Source organism: Entelurus aequoreus, linkage group LG08 (genome assembly GCF_033978785.1).
Source record: "Entelurus aequoreus isolate RoL-2023_Sb linkage group LG08, RoL_Eaeq_v1.1, whole genome shotgun sequence".
Taxonomy (NCBI): domain Eukaryota; kingdom Metazoa; phylum Chordata; class Actinopteri; order Syngnathiformes; family Syngnathidae; genus Entelurus; species Entelurus aequoreus.
Window position 1 is genome coordinate 78,872,857 of NC_084738.1, and position 20,465 is coordinate 78,893,321.

General features: G+C 37.3%; 2 protein-coding genes across 2 annotated transcripts in view; both read right to left on the reverse strand.

Annotated features, from left to right (window-relative positions):
• The window catches only part of LOC133655244 (beta-1,3-galactosyl-O-glycosyl-glycoprotein beta-1,6-N-acetylglucosaminyltransferase 4-like), a 29,088-nt gene extending 23,453 nt beyond the window's left edge, over positions 1–5,635 (reverse strand). The window contains exon 1 of the mRNA XM_062055219.1: positions 5,536–5,635. Coding sequence (XP_061911203.1) covers positions 5,536–5,589 — 54 coding nt within the window. The 5' untranslated portion in view covers positions 5,590–5,635. The remainder of the gene's footprint in view (positions 1–5,535) is intronic.
• A 2,894-nt stretch (positions 5,636–8,529) lies between these two features.
• The window catches only part of LOC133656315 (huntingtin-interacting protein 1-related protein-like), an 86,027-nt gene continuing 74,091 nt past the window's right edge, over positions 8,530–20,465 (reverse strand). The window contains exons 23-33 of the mRNA XM_062057341.1: positions 18,636–18,743; positions 18,434–18,570; positions 18,260–18,370; positions 18,130–18,188; positions 18,032–18,062; positions 17,888–17,950; positions 14,445–14,545; positions 14,151–14,380; positions 12,254–12,315; positions 8,918–9,508; positions 8,530–8,852 (exon numbers count right to left, since the gene is read on the reverse strand). Coding sequence (XP_061913325.1) covers positions 8,817–8,852; positions 8,918–9,508; positions 12,254–12,315; positions 14,151–14,380; positions 14,445–14,545; positions 17,888–17,950; positions 18,032–18,062; positions 18,130–18,188; positions 18,260–18,370; positions 18,434–18,570; positions 18,636–18,743 — 1,529 coding nt within the window. The 3' untranslated portion in view covers positions 8,530–8,816. The remainder of the gene's footprint in view (positions 8,853–8,917; positions 9,509–12,253; positions 12,316–14,150; positions 14,381–14,444; positions 14,546–17,887; positions 17,951–18,031; positions 18,063–18,129; positions 18,189–18,259; positions 18,371–18,433; positions 18,571–18,635; positions 18,744–20,465) is intronic.

Genomic DNA, 20,465 nt, shown 5'->3' on the forward strand with positions numbered 1-20,465 from the left:
TTTTAAAATGACTACTTTTTCTCCTTAAGATTGTAACTTTATTCTTGTAAAATGACTACTTTTTCTCCTTAAGATTGTAACTCTATTTTTGTAAAATGACTACTTTTTCCCCTTAAGATTGTGACTTTATTCTTGTAAAATTACTAAATTTTCTCCTTAAGATTGTAACTTTATTCTTGTAAAATGACTACTTTTTCCTCTTAAGATTGTAACTTTATTCTTGTAAAATGACTACTTTTTCCTCTTAAGATTGTAACTCTATTCTTGTAAAACGACTACTTTTTCCTCTTAAGATTGTCACTTTTCTTGTAAAATGACTACTTTTTCTCTTTAAGATTGTAACTTTATTCTTGTAAAATGACTACTTTTTCTCCTTAAGATTGTAACTCTATTTTTGTAAAATGACTACTTTTTCTCCTTAAGATTTTAACTTTATTCTTGTAAAACGACTACTTTTTCCTCTTAAGATTGTAACTTTATTCTTGTAAAATTACTACTTTTTCCTCTTAAGATTGTGACTTTATTCTTGTAAAATGACTACTTTTTCCTCTTAAGATTGTAACTTTATTCTTTTAAAATGACTACTTTTTCTCCTTAAGATTGTAACTCTATTCTTGTAAAACGACTACTTTTTACTCTTTAAGATTGTAACTTTATTATTGTAAAATTACTACCTTTTCCTCTTAAGATTGTGACTTTATTCTTGTAAAATGACTACTTTTTCTCCTTAAGATTGTAACTATATTCTTGTAAAACGACTACTTTTTCCTCTTAAGATTGTAACTTTATTATTGTAAAATTACTATTTTTTCCTCTTAAGATTGTGACTTTATTTTTGTAAAATGACTACTTTTTCTCCTTAAGATTGTAACTTTATTCTTGTAAAATGACTACTTTTTCCTCTTAAGATTATAACTTTATTCTTATAAAATGACTACTTTTTCCTCTTAAGATTGTGACTTTATTCTTGTAAAATTACTTTTTTTTCTTAAGATTGTGACTTTATTCTTGTAAAATGACTACTTTTTCTCCTTAAGATTGTAACTCTATTCTTGTAAAACGACTACTTTTTCCTCATAAGATTGTGACTTTATTCTTGTAAAATGACTACTTTTTCTCCTTAAGATTGTAACTCTATTCTTGTAAAACGACTACTTTTTCCTCTTAAGATTGTAACTTTATTCTTGTAAAATGACTACTTTTTCCTCTTAAGATTATAACTTTATTCTTGTAAAATGACTACTTTTTCCTCTTGAGATTGTGACTTTATTCTTGTAAAATGACTACTTTTTCCTCTTAAGATTGTGACTTTTCTTGTAAAATGACTACTTTTTCTCTTTAAGATTGTAACTTTATTCTTGTAAAATGACTACTTTTTCTCCTTAAGATTGTAACTCTATTTTTGTAAAATGACTACTTTTTCTCCTTAAGATTGTAACTTTATTCTTGTAAAATGACTACTTTTTGTCCTTAAGATTGTAACTCTATTTTTGTAAAATGACTACTTTTTCCCCTTAAGATTGTGACTTTATTCTTGTAAAATTACTAAATTTTCTCCTTAAGATTGTAACTTTATTCTTGTAAAATGACTACTTTTTCCTCTTAAGATTGTAACTTTATTCTTGTAAAATGACTACTTTTTCCTCTTAAGATTGTAACTCTATTCTTGTAAAACGACTACTTTTTCCTCTTAAGATTGTCACTTTTCTTGTAAAATGACTACTTTTTCTCTTTAAGATTGTAACTTTATTCTTGTAAAATGACTACTTTTTCTCCTTAAGATTGTAACTCTATTTTTGTAAAATGACTACTTTTTCTCCTTAAGATTTTAACTTTATTCTTGTAAAACGACTACTTTTTCCTCTTAAGATTGTAACTTTATTCTTGTAAAATGACTACTTTTTCCTCTTAAGATTGTAACTTTATTCTTTTAAAATGACAACTTTTTCTCCTTAAGATTGTAACTCTATTCTTGTAAAACGACTACTTTTTCCTCTTAAGATTGTAACTTTATTATTGTAAAATTACTACTTTTTCCTCTTAAGATTGTGACTTTATTCTTTTAAAATGACTACTTTTTCTCCTTAAGATTGTAACTATATTCTTGTAAAATGACTACTTTTTCCTCTTAAGATTGTAACTTTATTATTGTAAAATTACTATTTTTTCCTCTTAAGATTGTGACTTTATTCTTGTAAAATGACTACTTTTTCTCCTTAAGATTGTAACTTTATTCTTGTAAAATGACTACTTTTTCCTCTTAAGATTATAACTTTATTCTTATAAAATGACTACTTTTTCCTCTTAAGATTGTGACTTTATTCTTGTACAATTACTTTTTTTCTTAAGATTGTGACTTTATTCTTGTAAAATGACTACTTTTTCTCCTTAAGATTGTAACTCTATTCTTGTAAAACGACTACTTTTTCCTCTTAAGATTGTAACTTTATTCTTGTAAAATGACTACTTTTTCCTCTTAAGATTGTGACTTTATTCTTGTAAAATTACTACTTTTTCCTCTTAAGATTGTGACTTTTCTTGTAAAATGACTACTTTTTCTCCTTAAGATTGTAACTTTATTCTTGTAAAATGACTACTTTTTCTCCTTAAGATTGTAACTCTATTTTTGTAAAATGACTACTTTTTCCCCTTAAGATTGTGACTTTATTCTTGTAAAATTACTAAATTTTCTCCTTAAGATTGTAACTTTATTCTTGTAAAACGACTACTTTTTCCTCTTAAGATTGTAACTTTATTCTTGTAAAATGACTACTTTTTCCTCTTAAGATTGTAACTCTATTCTTGTAAAACGACTACTTTTTCCTCTTAAGATTGTCACTTTTCTTGTAAAATGACTACTTTTTTTCTTTAAGATTGTAACTTTATTCTTGTAAAATGACTACTTTTTCTCCTTAAGATTGTAACTCTATTTTTGTAAAATGACTACTTTTTCTCCTTAAGATTTTAACTTTATTCTTGTAAAACGACTACTTTTTCCTCTTAAGATTGTAACTTTATTCTTGTAAAATGACTACTTTTTCCTCTTAAGATTGTAACTTTATTCTTTTAAAATGACTACTTTTTCTCCTTAAGATTGTAACTCTATTCTTGTAAAACGACTACTTTTTCCTCTTAAGATTGTAACTTTATTATTGTAAAATTACTACTTTTTCCTCTTAAGATTGTGACTTTATTCTTTTAAAATGACTACTTTTTCTCCTTAAGATTGTAACTATATTCTTGTAAAATGACTACTTTTTCCTCTTAAGATTGTAACTTTATTATTGTAAAATTACTACTTTTTCCTCTTAAGATTGTGACTTTATTCTTTTAAAATGACTACTTTTTCTCCTTAAGATTGTAACTATATTCTTGTAAAATGACTACTTTTTCCTCTTAAGATTGTGACTTTATTCTTGTAAAATGACTACTTTTTCTCCTTAAGATTGTAACTTTATTCTTGTAAAATGACTACTTTTTCCTCTTAAGATTATAACTTTATTCTTATAAAATGACTACTTTTTCCTCTTAAGATTGTGACTTTATTCTTGTAAAATTACTTTTTTTTCTTAAGATTGTGACTTTATTCTTGTAAAATGACTACTTTTTCTCCTTAAGATTGTAACTCTATTCTTGTAAAACGACTACTTTTTCCTCATAAGATTGTGACTTTATTGTTGTAAAATGACTACTTTTTCTCCTTAAGATTGTAACTCTATTCTTGTAAAACGACTACTTTTTCCTCATAAGATTGTGACTTTATTCTTGTAAAATGACTACTTTTTCTCCTTAAGATTGTAACTCTATTCTTGTAAAACGACTTATTTTTCCTCTTAAGATTGTAACTTTATTCTTGTAAAATGACTACTTTTTCCTCTTGAGATTGTGACTTTATTCTTGTAAAATGACTACTTTTTCCTCTTAAGATTATAACTTTATTCTTGTAAAATGACTACTTTTTCCTCTTGAGATTGTGACTTTATTCTTGTAAAATGACTACTTTTTCCTCTTAAGATTGTGACTTTTCTTGTAAAATGACTACTTTTTCTCCATAAGATATTAACTTTATTCTTGTAAAATGACTACTTTTTCTCCTTAAGATTGTAACTCTATTCTTGTAAAACGACTACTTTTTCCTCATAAGATTGTGACTTTATTCTTGTAAAATGACTACTTTTTCTCCTTAAGATTGTAACTCTATTCTTGTAAAACGACTACTTTTTCCTCTTAAGATTGTAACTTTATTCTTGTAAAATGACAACTTTTTCCTCTTAAGATTATAACTTTATTCTTGTAAAATGACTACTTTTTCCTCTTGAGATTGTGACTTTATTCTTGTAAAATGACTACTTTTTTCTCTTAAGATTGTGACTTTTCTTGTAAAATGACTACTTTTTCTCCTTAAGATTGTAACTCTATTTTTGTAAAATGACTACTTTTTCTCCTTAAGATTGTGACTTCATTCTTGTAAAATTACTACTTTTTCTCCTTAAGATTGTAACTTTATTCTTTTAAAATTACTACTTTTTCCCCTTAAGATTGTAACTTTATTCTTGTAAAATGACTACTTTTTCTCCTTAAGATTGTGACTTTTCTTGTAAAATGACTACTTTTTCTCCTTAAGATTGTAACTTTATTCTTGTAAAATGACTACTTTTTCCCCTTAAGATTGTAACTTTATTCTTGTAAAATGACTATTTTTCCCCTTAAGATTGTAACTTTATTTTTGTAAAATGACTATTGTTCCCCTTAAGATTGTAACTTTATTCTTGTAATATGACTACTTTTTCCTCTTAAGATTATAACTTTATTCTTGTAAAATGACTACTTTTTCCTCTTGAGATTGTGACTTTATTCTTGTAAAATGACTACTTTTTCCTCTTAAGATTGTGACTTTTCTTGTAAAATGACTACTTTTTCTCCATAAGATATTAACTTTATTCTTGTAAAATGACTACTTTTTCTCCTTAAGATTGTAACTCTATTTTTGTAAAATGACTACTTTTTCTCCTTAAGATTGTGACTTCATTCTTGTAAAATTACTACTTTTTCTCCTTAAGATTGTAACTTTATTCTTTTAAAATGACTACTTTTTCCCCTTAAGATTGTAACTTTATTCTTGTAAAATGACTACTTTTTCCTGTTAAGATTGTTACTTTTCTTGTAAAATGACTACTTTTTCTCCTTAAGATTGTAACTTTATTCTTGTAAAATTACTACTTTTTCTCCTTAAGATTGTAACTTTATTCTTGTAAAATGACTACTTTTTCCCCTTAAGATTGTAACTTTATTCTTGTAAAATGGCTATTTTTCCCCTTAAGATTGTAACTTTATTGTTGTAAAATGACTACTTTTTCCGTGTTTTTTCCCTTGGCGACATGTGGAATGTGTCCCTTTAGAGGGGGAGTCCTGTGGCGATCTGTCACTTCCTTTGTTTGTTTCCTTGCTTGTTGTGCTGGAAGATAGTTTCATGTTGGTAACTATTACATGCAAGACTGCTTCCCTCTGTGTTTGGAGTAATAAAACTCATCTTACCTGCTCGTCGTCCTCCTGGTTCCTGCATCTTGGGGTCACAAAAACTGCAGCCATGCGGGTTCCTAACAGTATCTTCCAGCCAGACTGGGACCTGGCAAGAACCCCTGTCGGCAACCACAGAATTCGTGGACAGACCCTTTATGACTTTATTTTGTATTAATGAAATGTTTCAAAACACACAGTAAAATAACACAATGTATTGTTTTTATGACCTCTTTATTCTTACTTTAAATTTTTTACAGTTACTATTATATTTTTAATATCTCATATTAATATCAATCAATATTTACTGTTGATTTACTAAATTCAACACCACATTTGAGTAGGAACTCTATTATGTATTTTATGTTATAAGTCACAATTTAATAACCTTTAAAGAAAATGTCGACAGTATTCCTGTTTGTATGTCATTATGAAGTGTATTCATCATTTTATTACTCATATTTGATATCAATGTATTAAAACATTTAAAATGAAACATACATTGATCAATACAATGTATAACTACATATTTGGTGTTTTACCAGTTTTTAGGGTCTAGATCCAATATCAACGCATATCCAATAAAGTTGTCAATAATAATGGCTTACAGGTGTGCTACCTTAAAGTTGTCAATAATAATGGCTTACAGGTGTGCTACCTTAAAGTTGTCAATAATAATGGCTTACAGGTGTGCTACCTTAAAGTTGTCAATAATAATGGCTTACAGGTGTGCTACCTTAAAGTTGTCAATAATAATGGCTTACAGGTGTGCTACCTTAAAGTTGTCAATAATAATGGCTTACAGGTGTGCTACCTTAAAGTTGTCAATAATAATGGCTTACAGGTGTGCTACCTTAAAGTTGTCAATAATAATGGCGACGGGGCTTACAGGTGTGCCACCTTCAGCAAGAATTATGTCGAGCAGAAATAGTTAAATGTTGTAAATGTTGTCGCTGAGCTGAAAGGCCAATGAAAAAAATGTCATTGTTTTTATGCGCGCATGAATTGCCTTTATACACCTTTTTACTTATTTATTCATGTGTGTCTTGTATGAAATAGTGCAACATGTTCGTATTTTTATTTTCTCATTTCATTGTTTTCTTTCGGTGACCTTTCAGGGAAACGTGAGTGGAGAAACACTTCCATCTAGTGGATAAAAGGGGTACATACCTGACAGCAGCTCACCTATTCAACATTTTGAGACTGTTGCAAGTCTCGTGTCTTCTGTGTGTGGTAATATAACACATGCTATTGAGGTTCTCAATCTCGGTCTCCCCTAGAGGGGGGGGGGGGGGGTTACCCACATATGCGGTCCTCTCCAAGGTTTCTCATAGTCATTCACCGACGTCCCACTGGGGTGAGTTTTTCCTTGCCCGCATGTGGGCTCTGTACCGAGGATGTCGTTGTGGCTTGTACAGCCCTTTGAGACACTTGTGATTTAGGGCTATATAAATAAACATTGATTGATTGATTGATTCTTTCCGTCTTTCCTGGCCCCAAACTGAGCCCCGCACCACAAAGGAGCTTAGTCTGGGATCGACTTTTTAAGGGGGCACTATCGAGTCAAAATGTTGTGTTCGGGCCCAGAAAAACTGGTGAGATTTCATGTATGTTCAGGAGATTGAAGGAGGAGGAAAATATTTTTCTTTTCTGTCTTGCCTCTGGTGAGGGCGGTGGCATTTTTTTCTCCTCCCACCTTCTCCTTGCTTGCTGTTTTTGTCTTGTCTTGTCTAAACATTTTTTGAAGCCTCTTTCTTTGCGCTGTTCTCCAAATCTAAACATCAGACATGGAATTGATTAGCTGGACTCCCGACTCAATTGACAAAATCTTTTCGACGAGGAAAAGAGGTTCTGGGGAGCCTGGCTGCCCTGACGGAACCATTGCTGCGGGGTACGTGAGAGATTCCTGGGACAAATGGAGAATCATGTGCCTCTCAGTCTTTTCCATCGAGGACGTGGAAGACATCTACCTATTTGGAACCGTGATCGCGGGGTACCTGCTGATTGGGCTGGGAATTGCTCTGGTGTATCGTAAAATTCGTAAGACGATGGCAGCCACTCAAGGAGCCCACAGGCTGTTCGTCGCAATGGAAGGTTTGGGCCAGGCTGTGGGATCACAGTATGGGGCCATTTCTGAACTGAATTGCAAGATGGATCACATCATGGAGAAGCTTGCTGAAAGGGTAAAATTGGATATGAGAGCCAACATGGACGAATGGAACAGACAAGCCATTGTAATGTCTGCTCGCGGAAAAACAAAAATCCTAATCTACGATTTCACTCCCTCGAATGGCCTTGATGCAACAACAAGAACAGGCTGTTCGGTAAACATCCCCTGAGGACTCTCAAAGATGGACGCTTTTGACCTCCCTCCCTCCTCAACGACACCTGGAAGTCGAACTTTGCTTGCATTGCATGCAGAACGGCCCCGGGCTTATGGACACAACACCACTACACTCAAAGACAATGGGCATATACACAAACACACTCCCCACCCCCGCCCCACGCCTTCACCACCACTTGATTCCCCTTCGGGGCGATGGACGGCTGAGTAGCGCTTTATAGCAGCAGTCGACCTCCAGGGTCCCAACTCCCCCCTCCCTTCTGTTGCGAGTTGTTGTGATTATATGTAATTTGTTTATATGTGGTATGGCAAATTAGGTTTTTTCCCTTGGACTTAGTCTGGACCCACTCCCGAGGGTCCAGCCTTTGACTGATATTTTTTACTCTTCCCCCCTTTCCCAATATCACCTTTTTCCCACCTTTTTTAAGGAGCGCCGTAAGTGGCTGATCCGTTGGCGGTCCCGTCTTGTCTCCCTGTAACGTATGTCTGCTTTTAGTGGGACTGTGCCCAAAATGTCATTTCAGTTCTTATGTGTCTTGTACATGTTAAAGAATGGACAATAATAAAGCATCCTGAATCCTGAATCCTGATAATGAACCAAACCATTTCAAAAGATAATTTAATGCGAGTAAAGATGTGATATATGGCAAATTAGCCAGATAAATGTGTCATATTTCAAACATTTTATGAATTTATTGTACAATAATGACTTTTTTGTGGTGCAACACAGCCAATGTATGAGGGGAAAAAAAAAAAGTAGAGTTGATAAGTCTGAGAATGTGCAGAAATATTAAGAGGAGAAAAGTGCTTTTGCTGTAATGGTCACACTCGAACGCTAGAGGGCGACATAACTCTCCTGATAACTTTGGGAGAGTTTGGAGCCAAATGAGAAGGAATGAAAGCGAAAGTTGAAGAGAAATAAATCATACGACACGTGTTTCCTCTGCGGGGGGCCTCAAGATTCTTCATTTCTGGCTTCCGGTCGCTTGAACTGCGAAGGAATCACAAAGACGTCAACATTACGGGTGAGTTTTTTTTCTGCTGATGTGATCTTACCGCGTTCTTAAACAGGTTTCCAGATTTGCTGAAGATGCTGGGTTTCCTCAAGTTGAGGCCGAGTTTGTCCAAGCCCTTCGCGTCTGTGGTCGGCGTGGTTGTGGTGGTGGCGGCGCTGGCGGTATGGAACTGGGATGGCGGCTGGGAGAAGCTGGACGTCAATGAGGAAGGTTGGGAGGATGAGAAGGTCTGAGGTGCGACGTAATTGAGGCTGGGGCTCGGCGTGTAAGACTGCGGTGGCGTGTAGGAATGTGATGGCGTGTAGGAATGTGATGGCGTGTAAGGCTGAGGCGGCGTGTACGTCTGAGTGGGCGTGTACGTCTGAGTGGGCGTGTACGCCCCCGGCGGCGGGAAAGACGGCGTGGCGGCGGCAGGCGCGAAAGGGTTGGTAGATGCGAAGCTCTGCGGCGAAGGCTGCGCGGGCGAGAAAGTGTCGGGGTCCAGCAGAGTGGGCGGAGGCGGCGGCGGGAAGCTGTCGTCCCCGTTCACCCTGTCGTCCTCCCCGGCGCCAAGGTCGTAGTGCCGCTTCCTGAGCTCGCCCAGGCGGACGCGCTCCTGCTCCAGCTGACTTTCCAGCTGCAGAACCTTCACCTAAAAGCAAAGGTCAAAACAAAAATAGTTCACTTCCTGTTCATCAGCAATACAGGAAGTGGATACATTAGTTCCAGGATCAAACTGCGGGATGGGTGCCCTTTACTTTTGTACCTGGGGACAATTTAAATCTCGCATTAGATGGCAGTATTGTTTAGCTTATCTATGGTATGTTGTCTAAGGAGCTTTTTCTATGAAGCTGAATGTGATATGTTGCGCCCCACAAAGTGTTTGTACTGTAAGTATTGGGCTTGTTACACATCAGCTGTTTTTATTGTTACATTTGTCGTTATCATTAGCAAAGGTGGAAGTGTTAAAATCGCCATGTGAAATTGCTAATGCTAATAGTAGCCTGTCGATGAAACCGATTGTTTACGTGAGCCTGGTGTTTAGTCTGCAACCGGACGTGACGTCACACGCAACCAAGGTATCGTAATTGTTAGTATTAGTCGATCAGTATCGTTTGATTTGGCGAGAATCGGAATTCCTTCGGTGCCTGTAAAAGTACAGAATTCGGGCCCTTTAATTTCACATGTTTAGGGTCCAACTCTGGGATGGGTACCGTTTACTTTTGTACCTGGGGACGATTTGAGTCTCATTTGCAAAGCAGTTGCACTTCCAAGACATTAGATGGCAGTATTGTTTAGCTTATTTATGGTATGTTGTCTAACTGAAAAGGAGCTTTTTCCATGAATCTGAATGTGATATGTTGCGCCCCACAAAGTGTTTATACTGTAAGTATTGGGCTTGTTCCATGATTGTAACATTCATCTTAGTTGTCGTTATCATTAGCAAAGGTGTTAAAATCGCCATGTGAAATTGCTAATGCTAATAGTAGCCTGTCGATGAAACCGATTGTTTACGTGAGCCTGGTGTTTAGTCTGCAACCGGACGTGACGTCACACGCAACCAAGGTATCGTAATTGTTAGTATTAGTCGATCAGTATCGTTTGATTTGGCGAGAATCGGAATTCCTTCGGTGCCTGTAAAAGTACCGAATTCGGGCCCTTTAATTTCACATGTTTAGGGTCCAACTCTGGGATGGGTACCGTTTACTTTTGTACCTGGGGACGATTTGAGTCTCATTTGCAAAGCAGTTGCACTTCCAAGACATTAGATGGCAGTATTGTTTAGCTTATTTATGGTATGTTGTCTAACTGAAAAGGAGCTTTTTCCATGAATCTGAATGTGACATGTTGCGCCCCACAAAGTGTTTATACTGTAAGTATTGGGCTTGTTCCATGATTGTAACATTCATCTTAGTTGTCGTTATCATTAGCAAACGTGTTAAAATCGCCATGTGAAATTGCTAATGCTAATAGTAGCCTGTCGATGAAACCGATTGTTTACGTGAGCCTGGTGTTTAGTCTGCAACCGGACGTGACGTCACACGCAACCAAGGTATCGTAATTGTCAGTATTAGTCGATCAGTATCGTTTGATTTGACGAGAATCGGAATTCCTTCGGTGCCTATAAAAGTACCGAATTCGGGCCCTTTAATTTCACATGTTTAAATTCTAGGCAGCCTTTCCTGTTCTACAGTTATCATCACACTTTTCAACCGGACTCCCCGACAAAAGCCGAGCTGAGTAGGTACCATGCCGTGGAAAAGGGAACAAGGCCAATACCATAGTATGTACCATTTTCTACCCCAATGCTGGGTTGAGCCTGTTGAGTCATATTTATGGGTTATTTCTAAGGAGTTGGGTAGTTTTTGTGACCCAACCAGTACACCAGCATCTTCAAAAATTACAAGTTGCAAGACTGACCTCTGCCTGTTGGAATCATATATCATTAGGACATTTAGACTACAAAACACCTTAAAATACCCAAGTTATTTGGTAGAATTGACCCAGCATCGCAGTTAAAATGACCCAGTATTTGGTTTGAATTTATAACCCCTCTCACTGGGTTGAATGAACCCAGCGTTGGTTTGGTCCAATAGTTACACAGTAGCTGGGTAGAAAACTACCCAAATTGGGTATTTTTTAACCCAGCGGTTTTTAGAGTGTATAGTGAAATGCATCACTGGAGTCCCTCAAGGTGCCGTCCTCAAGCCCCTTCATCATCCACGTGGTATCGGCTTTATGTCCTGGGCATGACGTTAAAGTGCATCCGGCAGTGGAGGCTCCTCTATGGGGTCTTGGGGAACTCGGAGGTTAACCCCTTTACTACTGTTACCCCAGGTGGCCCTTGGCAAAGGCCTGGTACCTGACTGCCCCCTAGCCAGGGATACGGTGAAGACCTCAACGGCGGAGCAGGCGGAAGACGGTAGATGTAAGAACCACCACAACGGCTGCGATGGCGGAAGAAGGCACCCCCACATCCATGTGGGCCCGGAAATAAAAACCCAAGACCTCAACGGTGTAACAGGCGGAGGATGATTGCTAACCCTATGGAGCGTCACAACGGCTGGGATGGCGGAAGAAGGCTGCAGCAGAAAAGGGTCCCCAGTCGTCTTGGACTCCATGCCACTGGACTCTGACCCGGATCTGTCAAGGATGGTGTGGTGACTGTCTGTGCACCAGTCTCCCCAAGTTAAACAAAGTCACGCACAGGCATCCTCCATAAAGGGATACCCCCTACCAGGAGGACCATCATACTCGCTTCGAGTGACCGCCGATGATGGTATCGGCTCGGGACGCTGACCACTACATATAGTGCCTCCTTGTATCTGCTAGTACATCTTTTTTTTGCAATTTGAAAAAGTACAAGCAGACATTTTTTGAGACGAGTTGGACTGACCTGAGCCTCCATTTCCTCTTTCTTCAGTTTGATGAGTGACATTCCGGAGAAATCCATCGACCCTGTGAGGACATCCAGGTCAGGATAGTTAGTACCTTTTCTCTACTAAAACAGGAGTCATACTTTAACTAACATTTTTTGATAATTGGAAACCGGGCTTGCTGAGGAGGGACGGCCTTCACACGAACAGGGAAGGCGCCATCACTCTTTCCAGGAATATAGATCACTGGTTGAGTCACACTTGACTGACTACACTAGAGCAAGCCCGGTCACAGGCAATTACGGTGTCTGTTAGTTCGGGTGAGGAGTCAGTTAAGCAAGAACTAACCAGAGCCAGGCTGGAAAATTCCTGCACACATAGCATTTCTCGTAGAATAATACATAACTCACATTTTTCCTGTAGTGACTGTGCCAGAAGTGAACACGCATTGTACTGAGGTGGCAAATGATGACGCATCCGATCTATCACAGCACCAAGCAAACAATCTCAAGACCCCCATCATATCAATTCCTAGATGTGATCGAAATTATTTAAGGCGCTCTGCGCAAAATAGACGTAACGCTATTAATATCAGTACTACGGATACCATTAACAAAAATGCCCACTACCTATAACATGTGCTTTTTAAACATCAGATCATTGTCTCCCAAAACGTTATTAGTTAATGAGGTCATTAGAGACAACAATCTTAACGTCATTGGTCTCAGCGAAACCTGGCTAAAATCAGATGAATTTTTCCCGCTTAACGGGGCATCTCCTAACTATAGGAGTGCACATATTGCCCGTCCCTATAAAAGGAGTGGAGGGGTTGCACTAATATCCAATGAAACATTAACCTTACCCCTAACCTAAGTAATAAGTATAAATCATTTGAGGTGCTAACTATGAGGTCTGTCCCACCGCTAACTCTCTATCTGGCTGTTATCTACCGCCCCCCTGGGCCCTATTCGGACTTTATCACCGAATTGTCAGAGTTTGTCGCTGATCTAGTGACACACGCAGAAAATATAATTATAATGGGGGATTTTAGTATCCATAGGAATACCCCGTCAGACTCTCTGTGCGTGGCGCTCCAGACTATGATTGATAGCTGTGGTCTCACACAAATAATAAATGAACCCAAGCATCGCAACGGTAATACGATAGATAGATAGATAGATAGATAGATAGATAGATAGATAGATAGATAGATAGATAGATAGATAGATAGATATATAGATAGTACTTTATTGATAGACCTAGTCCTTGTCCGTGGTGTCACCACCTCCAGAATTATGGTACTCCCGTACACTAAAGTCATTATTTGAATTTCGAAGCTCGGCCCCATGCCCCGCTCACATCCTGTGACGTAGGCAAACTCCCTTCGCAATTTATTATTGTCCGTCTTTCTTGTATCTTTCATTTTAACATCAACTTATTTGGTAAAGTCCCTAGGAGGAGTTTGTTAAAGTACGACACTAACAAAACGTAACCTATTGTTACTATGACAATCTACAAGGTTAATACAGCTAGCTTCGCTTTCTTCCCCTCCATTTATCTGCTTTCATTGCCTATTCGGACTTTATCAGTGAATTTTCAGAGTTTGTCGCTGATCTAGTGACGCACGCAGATAATATAATTATAATGGGGGATTTTAATATCCATATGAATACCCTCGCCAGACCCTCCGTGCGTGGCGCTCCAGAGTGTAATTGATAGCTGTGGTCTTACACAAATAATAAATTAACCCAAACATCGCAACGGTAATACGATAGACCTAGTCCTTGTCCGGGGTGTCACCACCTCCAGAGTTATTGTACTCCCCTACACTAAAGTAATGTCCGGTCATTGCCTTGTAAAATTCAAAGTTCTGACTCATTGTCAACAAGCTGCTAATAACCAATGGCGTTGGCTTACCTTCGTCCGAGATCTGCCGCTGTCCGTGCTTGGAGGAGGTGACGACCACGGCGGCCATGTCGTTGACGTGGCGCGAGGCCTGCTGCAGCGTGGACAGCTTCCTGTTGCCGCGGTCGGCCTTCACCTTGGAGGCGGCCACCAGCTGAGCCGTGCTGGCGGCGATCTCGTGCGAACAGGCGATGAGCTCCTCGTACGTGCCGCCGTCGCTCACCACCCGGTCGGCGGAGTCTCTGAGGGGTGGTGTTGGGTTAGAAGCGCTCTACGGGAAACGTTGATCATGAACAAGTGTCTCACAGCAGCTGAGTGGCGCCCCAGCCCACGGCCTTGGACGCCGAGATGAGGCCTTCGGTCCAGCGGGAGTTTTTGGCGTAGAATTCTGTAGAGGAAGCGGCTCCCTGTGTGGGGTCAGCACACGCAAGAAGTCATGTTGTTGCATCACTAAAAATACATCACCCTGTTAACTAAACATTTTTATGAAATATTACTCTGATATACTTTAGCCCTAATCATCAGCAATGCTTACTTCTCTATAGTTGTAAATGTATATGTATAAACACACATGTGTATATATATATATATATATATATATATATATATATATATACATGTGTGTGTATATACATATACAAACATATGTGTGTGTATATACATATATATAAACATATGTGTGTGTGTATATGCGTGTATATATATATATATATATATATATATATATATATATATATATATATATATATATATATATATATATATATATATATATATATATATATACATGTGTGTGTATATACATATACAAACATATGTGTGTGTATATACATATATATAAACATATGTGTGTGTGTATATGCGTGTATATATATATATATATATATATATATATATATATATATATATATATATATATATATATATATATATATATATATATAAATATACAGCCGATACATATGTGTATGTATGCATAAAAACACATACATACTGTATATATATATATATATTTACATATATATACGTATAAACACACGTACGTGTATATATACGTATAAACACACACATGTGTATATACACACACGTAAACATATGTGTATATATACACATACATATATACACATATGTATATATATATATACGTATATGTGTGTATATACATATATACACATATGTGTGTGTATACATATATATAAACGTATGTGTGTATATGCGTGTATATATATATATATGCGTGTATATATATATATATATATATATATATAAATAAACAGTATATACGTGTGTACGCATAAAAACACATACATACTGTATATATATATATATTTACATATATATACGTATAAACACACATACGTGTATATATATATACGTATAAACACACACGCGTATACACACACACGTAAACATATGCGTATATATACACATACATATATACATATGTATATATACACACATATACACGTATATATAAATATATATGTATATATAAACGTATATATAGACATATACAGTACGTATATATATACACACGTACCTGTATGTATATATATATACACATGTATATACACACGTATATGTACACACACACATATATACATACCGTACGTATATACGCATATACACGCACGCGTATATACACTCTTATACGTATATATACACGTATACGTATATGCACAAGTATACGTATATACACACGTATATACTGTATACACATACAGGCGTATACACACGCATATACGCACGTACACGCACAAGCGCGCACACGTTTTCAAAAAGCCCTATTTTACCTCTTTCTGGAAAGTTTTTACAGTCCACATTTTTCAACCGTTTTTGACCATTCCACCTTCAAAACATTCCTCTCTTTTTTTTTTTTGCACAAATTCCCGGTTTTCCCAAAATTCCATGAACTCCGAAATACCTATGATGAATTCAAAACAAATTATCAATCAAATTGTAGAGTGTAAAATTGACAATAGATTTTACGGTTAAATTCCGCCGACTTGAATTTTTTTTTACCGTAAAATCAACTTTGGTACTGTTTTTTCCATATACTGTAAGACACAAAAACATTGAAGAAAACAAACAAACAAAACATTAAAACAACAAGATTTTGCGGTTAAAAAAAACAAACTGGCAGCTCTGTTCCTTGAATTTCACCGCTAAAAACACTGGTAAGGTTTCTCCATTCCATTTATCAAATTTTTTATATGCTGTAAAAAAAAACCCAGCTGTTTTTACTGTAAAATTCTGGTGACTAAGCTGACAGTTTTTAAAGTAACATATAATATTTTTTTTGCAGCTTATGTAAAAAAATATATTGTTAAAGGCCTACTGAAATGATTTTTTAAAATTTAAACGGGGATAGCAGATCCATTCTATGTGTCATACTTGATCATTTCGCGATATTGCCATATTTTTGCTGAAAGGATTTAGTAGAGAACATCGACGATAAAGTTCGCAACTTTTGGTCGCTGATAAAAAAAGCCTTGCCTGTACCGGAAGTAGCGTGACGTCACAGGTTGAAAGGCTCCTCACATTTCCCCATTGTTTACACCAGCAGCGAGAGCGATTCGGACCGAGAAAGCGACGATTACCCCATTAATTTGAGCCAGGATGAAAGATTCGTGGATGAGGAACGTGAGAGTGAAGGACTAGAGTGCAGTGCAGGACGCATCTTTTTTCGCTCTGACCGTAACTTAGGTACAAGCTGGCTCATTGGATTCCACACTCTCTCCTTTTTCTATTGTGGATCACGGATTTGTATTTGAAACCACCTCGGATACTATATCCTCTTGAAAATGAGAGTCGAGAACGCGAAATGGACATTCACAGTGACTTTTATCTCCACGACAATACATCGGCGAAGCACTTTAGCTACGGAGCTAACGTAATAGCATCGGGCTTAACTGCAGATAGAAACAAAATAAATAAACCCCTGACTGGAAGGATAGACGGAAGATCAACAATACTATTAAACCATGGACATGTAACTACACGGTTAATGCTTTCCAGCCTGGCGAAGCTTAACAATGCTGTTGCTAACGACGCCATTGAAGCTAACTTAGCAACAGGACCTCACAGAGCTATGCTAAAAACATTAGCGCTCCACCTACGCCAGCCAGCCCTCATCTGCTCATCAACACCCGTGCTCACCTGCGTTCCAGCGATCGACGGAGCGACGAAGGACTTCACCCGATCATCGATGCGGTCGGCGGCTAGCGTCGGATAGCGCGTCTGCTATCCAACTCAAAGTCCTCCTCTGTGTGTTGCTGCAGCCAGCCGCTAATACACCGATCCCACCTACAGCTTTCTTCTTTGCAGTCTTCATTGTTCATTAAAAGATTCACCAACACAGATGTCCAGAATACTGTGGAATTTTTCGATGAAAACAGAGCTTTTTTGTATTGGATTCAATGGTGTCCGAATACTTCTGTTTAACTAGTGACGTCACGTGCATACGTCATCATACATAGACGTTTTCAACCGGAAGTTTAGCGGGAAATTTAAAATGTCACTTTATAAGTTAACCCGGCCGTATTGGCATGTGTTGCAATGTTAAGATTTCATCATTGATATATAAACTATCAGACTGCGTGGTCGCTAGTAGTGGCTTTCAGTAGGCCTTTATATATACATGTATATTCATATATTACTCATTGTTAAAAGCGGCCCTCTGAGGGCAACCATAAAAGCCATGTGGCCCTCAATGAAAACCAGCTTGACACCCCTGGTATAGAACTCACCCTCCCTCCTTCCACGATGTCTTTCTGTAGGTCGGTGGAGGCCGTGACCAGCATGTGCACCGCCTGAGGACACAACAGAAGAGAATATCCTTGAAGTGTCTTCTTCTTTGGGGGGGGTTTTTTTTTTTTTTTAAATAGCCACACCTTCATCAGGTCCGAGCAGGATCCCAGGATGCTGCGAGGGAAGCGAGGGAGGGAAGTTGAACAAAAAACAAGGGGAAGCGGGAAGAGTGTCTTCTCACCTCTGGTTGACCTCCAGCTTCAAACCGCTGGTGTCCCTCCTGGCCTGGGACAGGATCTCCTGAGAAAACACCAAAACGTGACAATCGAGACTTTTTGGGGGTTTTTTTGGCCACAAAACGTCCGTCTCACGTCCATACGCAGCACCGCCTCCTCGATGGCGGTGGACGTGGCGAGCATCTCCTTGTCCACCATGTCTCCCAGCTCCTCCTTGAGGACGTCCTGCCCCTTTGGACGCAGCTCCTGCACAGCAGATATGCTTAGCTCCAGAAGAGTCCTCTTGTGTGTGTGTGTGTGGGACTCTACCTGCCCCAAAGCCAGGATGCGCTGGACGGCGTAGCGTATGGCGGCGGAGTCGGCCCTCTGCAAGGTGGCCTGCTGCTTCAGGTCCTTCAAGAACCGGAGGCAGTGATTGGAGCAGTCCCGGCAGCTGTCGGTCAAACCTGCGGGAGAACATCCACACCGCTGGAACCCGCGAGATGTGGCGGCGGCGGTTGACGGGACTTACGGTCGGCCTGGTCCGTGGGAGCCGAGTGAGAGGTGGCGCCGCCGTTCACGATGGTGTCGGCCGCCATGTGGGAGAACTGAGTGACGGCTCTCAGCAGGCCGCTGGCGTCTGGAAAAGGAACGGTAAGAGTTGGAGTTTTTTCCTTTTCAATGAAGAAATGTTAAGAGCAAGACAGCAAAAACAGGAATGCCTTGTTTAAACATTGAGAGAGGCAGTAATACAGCATCAATCACAATTCAGGTAAAAACAATACAACATAAATCGCAAAATAAGCACTTAGACGAGGGGTCACCAACCTTTTTGAAAGCAAGAGCTACTCCTTGGGTACTGATTAATGCGAAGGGCTACCAGTTTGATACACACTTAAATAAATTGCCAGAAATAGCCAATTTGCTCAATTTACCTTTAACTCTATGTTATTATTAATAATTAATGATGTTTACACTTAATTGAACGGTTTAAAAGAGAAGAAAACACGAAAAAAATGACAATTACATTTTGAAACATAGTTTATCTTCAATTTCGACTCTTTAAAATTCAAAATTCAACCGAAAAAAAGAAGAGAAAAACTTAAAAAAAGAATTTATGGAACATTAGTAATTTTTCCTGATTAAGATTAATTTTAGAATTTTGATGACATGTTTTAAATAGGTTAAAATCCAATCTACACTTTGTTAGAATATATAACAAATTGGACCAAGCTATATTTCTAACAAAGACAAATAATTATTTCTTCTAGATTTTCCAGAACAAAAACTTTAAAAGAAATTCAAATAACCTTGAAATAAGATTTAAATTTGATTGTACAGATTTTCTAGATTTGCCAGAATATTTTTTTTAAATTTTAATCATAATAAGTTTGAAGAAATATTTCAAAAATATTCTTCGTCGAAAAAACAGAAGCTAAAATGAAGAATTAAATCAAAATGTATTTATTATTTTTTACAATAAAAAAAATAAATTTACTTGAACATTGATTTAAATTGTCAGGAAAGAAGAGGAAGGAATTTAAAAGGTAAAAAGGTATATGTGTTTAAAAATCCTAAAATAATTTTTAAGGTTGTATTTTTTCTCTAAAATTGTCTTTCTGAAAGTTATAAGAAGCAAAGTTAAAAAAAATTATGAATTTATTTAAACAAGTGAAGACCAAGTCTTTAAAATATTTTCTTGGATTTTCAAATTCTATTTGAGTTTTGTCTCTCTTAGAATTAAAAATGTTGGGCAAAGCGAGACCAGCTTGCTAGTAAATAAATAAAATTTAAAAAAATAGAGGCAGCTCACTGGTAAGTGCTGCTATTTGAGCTATTTTTAGAACAGGCCGGCGGGCTACTCATCTGGTCCTTACGGGCTACCTGGTGCCCGCGGGCACCGCGTTGGTGACCCCTGACTTAGACCATAATTGTTATAGAAGAGATTACCAAAATATGACAGTAAGTAATGGTCTTAGAATCCTGAGATCATGCAAAAAAAGCAATACAAATGTATTCAAACATAACTCCTAAACCAGGGGTGTCCAAAGTGCGGCCCCGGGGGCCATTTGCGGCCCGCAGCTAATTGTTTACCGGCCCGCCACACATTCTGCAAAAATTGCAAAATTGATAATATTGCAAAAATTTAAAAAAAACATTTTAAAAAAGTGGAATGAGGTGAAATCTAACAAGAAAAAGTTGCAATGTTGACACAAAGCTGCCATGCAGGCTGTTTTTTTTTCTTTTGTCTTTGTTTATTTTTCTTTTTTTTGCCATTGCTAAAAAAATAAATAAAAAAAAAGACTAAAAATCTATGTTATAAAGAATTATTAGTTAAAAAATATCACTTTAAAATGTTTTA